This window comes from Mesitornis unicolor, unplaced genomic scaffold (assembly GCF_000695765.1).
Source record: "Mesitornis unicolor isolate BGI_N332 unplaced genomic scaffold, ASM69576v1 scaffold37273, whole genome shotgun sequence".
In the NCBI taxonomy this organism is placed as follows: domain Eukaryota; kingdom Metazoa; phylum Chordata; class Aves; order Mesitornithiformes; family Mesitornithidae; genus Mesitornis; species Mesitornis unicolor.
The window spans coordinates 5886-13449 of NW_010173279.1; the positions used below are offsets into that span (position 1 = coordinate 5886).

Below are 7564 nucleotides of genomic sequence, written 5' to 3' on the forward strand. Positions count from 1 at the left end.
AGCCACGCAACTCTCAGTAAAGAGAGGCTTTAACTATTACAGATAGCATTTTTCTTATCAGTAGGAATATAGTAAACAAATGCATTTATTGCAGTCTTCAAAATAATCTTATAAATCTGAGTTTGGACCAGTGCACATTCTGTAGACACTTACAGAAGTATTACATTGTTTTGCATATTGCACTACAATTGAACTGTCAAAACATTGTGTACAACTTAAGCTCACTTTTTTCAATACTTTTTAAAATATAAGTTTCTTATATTTCAAGTCAAATCTGCAGGAAGCAAGTGTGGCTTTTAATCTTACTATAATGTTACAAACTAGTATCCAGACTGGCAAGAGGACCTTGGAATTAAAATTGCAAGAAACTTAAATATCCCCTGACAAGTACAAACCATTGTAATATCTGCAGTGTTAGTTAGGGGAAGTGTCAAAAGAATGGGTATACTTGGTATCTGCAAAGCTCTTTCTTGCAATGTTCATCTCTCTTGCAGTATCTGCCCAAGTTACTTTTGAGTATCTTTAGTTTCCGATTTTGAGAAGCTGACGCCAGTATTGCATGCATCTTCTGTGGAAAGAAATCTACTGAAGCTTTGTTACTCATAACAGCAGTGGAAATTTGACTTGGGACACTTCTTGTTTGGTCTCTTTTAGACAATACTCATCAAATTGAGCTTTCATGATTTTTCTGAATTATTTCTTTCCACATGTCTCTGATTTTTCTGTATGTACACATCTGTAACTAACTGTTCTACCCTTACATCTGTCTAATGACTGAGCTTTAGGTAGTCACTAAGTTGTTTCAGCAACTGCAGGTGAAGCTCTTGGTAATTTGGTTTGGTTGCATGACCCTGTGCTTTCTAAGAAATGGTGCAAGCACTTGGAAGAAGAGGCTTCCTGAGCATTTCTTCATTCTCAGCATAACATGAAAACACTTCCAGTTCTTCACTTAAAGTCTTTGTATTTTCATTACATTTTTGAAGAGCTTTGTTGAAAGACATGAATGCTGATTCTCTGCACAGAAGTGAGCTATAAATTTGAGGTTATTGCATGACTATACCAATCAGACTGCCTAATGATGACTGAGGTATAATTGCACAAAACTGTATTTCAACAGCCTTACAATAGTTCTTCCCAGTCTGCAAGATGATTGATTCAGAGTGGACTCCTCTTTCTTCCTTCCTGAAGACTAGGTCCTGCTAAAAGAAGAGTTTAGGTTTTTTTTTTTGCTTAAATCAGAAGTAATCCCTGTCTTAACTTGGAATTTTACCCTTAACTCTGTCCTCTGAATCTTGATGTGGCTAAGGAAAACTGTAAGAATACTGCAGGAGGTCTGTGTTTCTGTGTAACTTTATTTTCCTGTTTCTTATTTACAGCATTTTTGGGGGCCAGTTGCCAACTGGGGACTTCCTGTTGCTGCTTTTAATGACATGAAGAAATCTCCAGAAATCATTAGTGGTCGAATGACATTTGGTAAGACCCGAGACAAACTTCTTGTCAGTAAACTGTCTGCAGAACATGGATTCTGTCCTTCAAGCAGTGATATATTGTTAGTTGCTTGCCAACTTGTGATCAAAGCAGTTATAGATATGAAATATCTTGTTATATAACTTCAGAGGCCACTTTAAAAACTGTGGTACTGAAAAGTTGCAGAGCTCTCTTTAGAGAGCTTTCCAGTAATCTGAGGGGAGGGAAGTGGGTCTTGAGTCTTAGCAGTTTTGATCACCAGACTCGCTACTGAAGTATAATTCTTTTGGTATCTTGTACTACTGCATGCAGTGGTTTAGAATGCATCTCTACACAACCTTATTCTTTGTATTGAGAACAATGATGCTTTGTGGTTAGTATGAGACTTAAATATCAACACTGACAAAGTGAAGAACACTTGGTCTACAGGGTGTAAAAAGCAGTTGAGGGAGAGTAACTCCTTGAAAAGCAGTTGCCTGTGAGAGTCTAGCGTGGCTCTTAATGGAATAGTGTGAGAATTTCTTTTTAAATGCATAAGTGGTATTTTTTTCACCTTTTTTGGAACGTGTATAGTGTTTGCCTGGATGTCTGCCTCTGTATTTTATTGTTCAAATAACATCTGTAGGATCATAAATCCGATGGCTTTAATTTATTACCTTCATTTTGGTGTTATGTCTCTTCCTTAACGCAGTTAATAACTTAGTTCTGGACAGTTCTTCTCCCTGAAGCAAAATACATTTTGGTTAAGGAAATGTATAGCCTAATGCTCACTGGGTTCTGCTTAGAGTAATTCAGTCTCTTCATCAGCTTCCTAGAGAGATGGAAGACCAGTTTGAATAGTCTCTAGTATAGTGAAACTGTTGTGCAAATAGTGCTTTGATGACAGCTACCTAGCTCAGCAAAGTTAAGACACTTTTTTTTAAAATTTTTTTAAGAGTGTGTGTGTATATATATATATATGGTGGTTTGTGTACAACTATCTTTTTTCCCATCTTACAGGTTCTGTAGGCAATTTTCTTGAACAGTTAATTTCCTGATAGCTTTTTCTTTCTTTAAGCCTGTCAGCTAAAAATGAACTTTTGTGGAAAAATGGAAATGAGTTTTTGTGGAAAGCTGCATCTTGATAGATTTTCTTGTGCAGCTAAAATTAGCACTGTTGCATGTCTTCTTGCATTGGATCATCAAAGTGGACAAACTTGTAGGATTATTGGAAAACTCAAAAGCAGTGAGAAGCACTCTACTTGTCATTATATTCCACTAGTATGAAAATTAAGCCTCAAAAAATGCAGATATTAAAAATAATGCACTAAAAATATCTCATGTTTTGCAGCACTGTGCTGTTACTCCTTGACTTTCATGAGATTTGCCTACAAAGTGCAGCCAAGGAACTGGCTTCTTTTTGCATGCCACTTCACTAATGAAGTTGCACAACTCATTCAAGGAGGACGACTGATCAAATACAGGCAAGTTACACTTTAAAGAGGGGAAGTCATAAACTGATGGCTCTTGGAATACTCAGTCAGGGGCTTTTAGCTGTGGTGCAAACTTCTGAACTTGTTTAACTTTATCTCTTGCAAACTTACTAACAAGCTTGTCAGTAGGCTGAACTATGACTTATTGCCTTGCACCTCATTTGAAGCTTCTGAGGAATGCATACAGAAAAGGCTGAAAACCCTTGTGGTCCTGAATGTAGACAGAGTCTTCAGCAGCTACTGGCTATTTTGGGGTTTGTCTCCTGTATTATGTTGATTAGTCCATGTTTCCATCTTAGTAACTAGTTCCTGAGGTGGAAACACCCAGACAACTGTAAAGGGGTTGTATGTCTTAAATAAATCAAGCAAAACCTCTCTAAGCTAACTGTTCTATATATGGGGTAGATCCAACCAAGTGTGACAGAACAAAAGGCAAACAGTCTTATACCCTCATTATGTAGTAAGTAGTGCAGATACTGCTCCAAACAATCCTGATGAGTCAAGATTATGACTTTTTTTTCTCTTCTGCTCCAAGAAATCCATGCAGAGCAACGAGAGAATGAAGGCTCCTGAATATAAATTAAAAAATAAGACTGAGCAAAACTGCAAGTGTTTGCATAAATAAGTGGCCAGGTGTCCTTCATTCTAAAGTTCTACTGTAAGTTCAGATTTTCTTATAGCATTTACAGTTCAGTATTCACTCTTAAAAAAAACCTTGTTCTTCTCTTGGCAGGCTGGAGAAAAAGAACTAAATATCTAACTTGAAATAAGCCAGGGAATGTGTTCATCCTGAAGTACAACCAATGAAGACTTGCCATCTACAGTTGCTGTGACAATTATAATGGGGTTAAAACAAAAACACCTATTATGAATATGACCCCACCAAGAATCCTTTTAATTTTTGTATCATTCCTTTTAAAAAGTACTATTCAGCAATGTAAACCATTGCATTTAAAGTCTTGCTGCCTTACAGGTCCTTAATTAACTACCCTTTTAATAAAGTGTTAATAATCTAAATAACAAGCAATATTTGAAAACCAACTTTTTTTTAACAGTCTACAAAAGTGACCCTTGATGGTTTGACAAAATTTGTTTTCAAATCAACATGAGTAGAGGTTAGTAAACAGAACTGTAGGTGGTATCATTGTTCTTTGTATTAACATTCTTGAAAGCCATTTAACTTGGGTGCATTCATTCCTGTTCTGTCTCTTTTAATGTAAGCAGTGGCCCGCTAATCTACAAGAACAAATGTGTAGGTAGGCAGCCTGGAAGCGACCAGCTTTCTCTCTTGCCTTACCGCATGCCTTGTCTCAGTAAAGAGACTTCATTAACACACATTTTTAAGTCGCACATTATTTAAAGAAGACTCAGAAAAACAAAAGCATAGCACTGAATGAAGGAATGCAACAAAGTCTAATGTTCTTTAAGAAGTTCTAAATGGATTTTATTTTTTCCTACTGTTTGAGTTGTTCTAGATGTATGTAATCCTTTCACAGGCAAAAACTTGTTTGGAGTTTAAGATCTGAAGGACATAAGGTGTTTTGGAGTTCATTGGGACAGTGGTTTTTCTGCATGACCTGCCTGAAAGTTACATTGATGTAAAGATAGAGATGAAAAGGAATGTATGTGATGGATTGTATTTCAGTGCAGTGTTTTGAACAATAAACATGTTTCAAATGGCAATAAATCCCTTCAACATTTTGAAAAGTTTTGTTTATTATATTGCAATACCAGATCCTGAAGTGAAATTTCAGTATGGAGTGTCACTCTATTACTGTAACAGCTTGAAGCAAAAACCAGCTGGAAAAGTAAATGGTATTATCCTTTGTATGTACTGAGTTTAGGCAAGTGTCCTCTGGATCCTAATACCTAGCACTTCCTTCCCTTTCCTCAAGGAAAAAGGGATGTGGGTACTTGACTGAGTATTCCTGCCATGATAGGCAGGGTTGAATTTGGGGCTCTCACTGTGCAGCTGAGTAAATATTTCATATTGTCTTCAGAATTGTAAGATGGTCAGTTACAAGCGTTGCTTTACTCCTAGCCTGATAATTGTGCTCCCAATTGCATGATGGCTAAATTTTGTAATAGACATACAAGAAAGAGGCTTAACAGGAGCATGCTTTCCTGGGTGAGTAAAACTAGTACTGACTGCTACTTGTTGCTTTAGAAAAGTTGGTCCATAAAGCTGCCCCTTCAGTACTGCTGTCTTGTCATACAAGCAGTCATCTGTCTCCCTTTCTATCTCCTGGAATAGAAGCAGCATTAGGCTTTTGTATAAATGAGTGGTGAGGTACAAGTAGATTAGGATAACTGATTATCTTAGCAGCTTATAGTTTATTTTATTTCTGGAGAGAAAATAACTTACAGGTGAGTCTGAAATTCATAGGTATGAAATGTAGTTTTTTGTGTGACTTTTGCTTAAAGCTTGTGATGGATGGAGTACTCTAGCCTCACCTGCTACTTTGATCACTGTTTGTTAGCTGCTGATTGTCTTAACATCCCTAAGTAGGGAATATAATTTACAAGAGTTTGCTTGTTTTCCTGGTAGCTGCCTGCAGCATATTTTCTCATGTATTTTCTTCTACCTTTCTTTCCCTGGCCATTCACTGTGACAAGACTCATGTTCTTTCATACTGGAGTAGTGCAAGAGTGAATTGCAGGTGGAAAGTGGGCTCTAATTTGCTTTGATTAGATTTTTAAGCCAGTGGTGTTTCCTGCAGTCTATACAGGCTTCTACAAAAAGGGGAAGGGGTGCAGCAAAGCATCTTTCATGGGGCTTGTAGGGACAGGGCCCAGTCTTGGGGCTGGGTGGATGGTCCACGGTTGTCAGTCTGCCTAGTGACAAAAATTTATATGAGCGGAGTGCCACCAAGTGGCTTGTGTGACCTGTGTCCTTCAGAGCATTATTAAGCCGTTTACATACATTTTCTTTATAATAGTGCTTGTGGGGGGGAACAAAAACAAAAAAAACCACACAAACCTTGATGAGAAATGAGGAATTACTGCAATAAAAAATAGTATAGTTATTCTTCACCTGGTTTCTTGAGCACAAAATAAAACATTTTAAAGAGATTCTGGAGATTTTTATATTCTCGAGTATGAATACCTTAATGGGTCTAACAACTGCTTTTTTTTTTTTTCATTTCTCCTCTGGTAACATTGGATAATAGAATGTATGCCAGCTTAATTGATGAATAGTAATCCAAAGTTAGAGCTCAGTATTTGCACTTGACTTGTAAGATTACAGGGCTTGTCTCTCTACATGCTTTTACTCTGGAATAGCTATTTGGTTTTAATTTCACAGCTTGCTTTAATCCTGATAACTTTTTAGCTGTAGGATATGTCCTGCCACTAGAAACCTGTGGTGCTCTGATCCCCTGTGCTGCCCTGTGTGCACTGCTGCTGTTCCACCACAGTAGGACTGGAAACCACGTGGCATTTCCTGTCTTGCTGCTGTGGCTGCTGCTGCCTTCTTTCATGTCTTCAGACAGAAAAGAATTTCTCACCTTTCTTAGCAAGTGCTGCTAGGCTGCTGGTAAGGAATGTGACACCCTTGGGAACTGAAGTGGGAGACAGTACCAGCTAAGCTCTCAATCCATCTGTTGTTCCCCATCGCCCCCTAGCTGGAGCTTGGGATCTCTTGACCCGCTTCCTCAAGGGGAGACTTAGCCCATAACTTACTGTTGCATTAAAACAGCTTACAGTCTCTTCTGCTGTTGCAAGAATCGGTGTCCTTGATTTGGAAGCTTGCTGATTTACAGTTCCAATGTGGAGGTCATTTGGTAGCACAGTAATAATTACCAAAAAAGCAATAACCATAATGGTGGAGTCAGAACAGAGGAAATTACTTGCTGGGCTTCTTTAATGAGGGTAAGAACAGCTACCTATAGTGAATTTTATTCACCTCCCACAGCTATCTCAGGCTATATAATCATTTCAGCTAATCCTGAATTCATTAATGCTAATGTACGGTATACTTTTTTTTTTCCATTTTACTTCCATGTCTTCTGTATGAAAAAGTGAGTTCTTAAATAAGCAGAAAAGTCCCTTTAGCCAGGGTACTGCAAATACAACCTGCCTGTTCTCAGAAAACACATTCCAAGGAAAATGTAGTTTTCCACACAAAGCACAGTGGTGCCATCTGAGCAAGGACAGTGATGTAGAGGATTTGGAGTGGGGGGAAGTGACAAAAATCTGTTTACAGCAACAAGAAAGGGAGAGTTTGGTCCTTGGGGCTAAGACAGGTTTTGACATAGAAGTAAAGCCTTTAGAAAATGCAGTTCCTAATTAGAACAGAGCAGTCTTCCAACTACTCCAGTGCCTTCCCTGAGCTCTCTCCTTGAATGCAGATACTACATTGTGATCTGTCTAATACGTGGAACATATACATGCATTTACTTCTACTGTATGTATGTTTCCAGTGTATGTGAACCTGTATTATATTGGCACAGATGCAGACACATGTTACTGCTTTACATGCCTGTTATAAGAAAGGGTAGGAAGTAAAGAAGACCAGGAATATAAAGATGAGATAGAGAATAATTTTTAAAACATAGTAGTGTGATATATTACTTGGTTGGCTTAACACAAAGCCCTTTATTCACAGAATCACAGAATCGCTCGGT

The 7564-nt window shown here is 37.9% G+C and overlaps 1 protein-coding gene across 1 annotated transcript; it reads left to right on the plus strand.

The window, feature by feature from the left end:
- The first annotated feature begins 1381 nt into the window (after positions 1–1381).
- Positions 1382–4640, plus strand: MPC1 (mitochondrial pyruvate carrier 1). Its single transcript, XM_010180681.1, has 3 exons — positions 1382–1473; positions 2798–2930; positions 3673–4640. Exons 1-3 carry the CDS (start codon positions 1431–1433, stop codon positions 3689–3691), a joined length of 195 nt encoding a protein of 64 aa, XP_010178983.1. The 5' UTR covers positions 1382–1430; the 3' UTR covers positions 3692–4640.
- Positions 4641–7564: the final 2924 nt, after the last annotated feature.

Excerpts from the sequence above, each read along its gene's own strand:
- MPC1 (XM_010180681.1), top strand. The coding sequence starts at position 1,431 with ATGAAGAAATCTCCAGAAATCATTAGTGGTCGAATGACATTTG. Across the intron at positions 1,474-2,797 it reads TAGTGGTCGAATGACATTTG|CACTGTGCTGTTACTCCTTG; the intron begins GTAAGACCCGAG and ends CATGTTTTGCAG.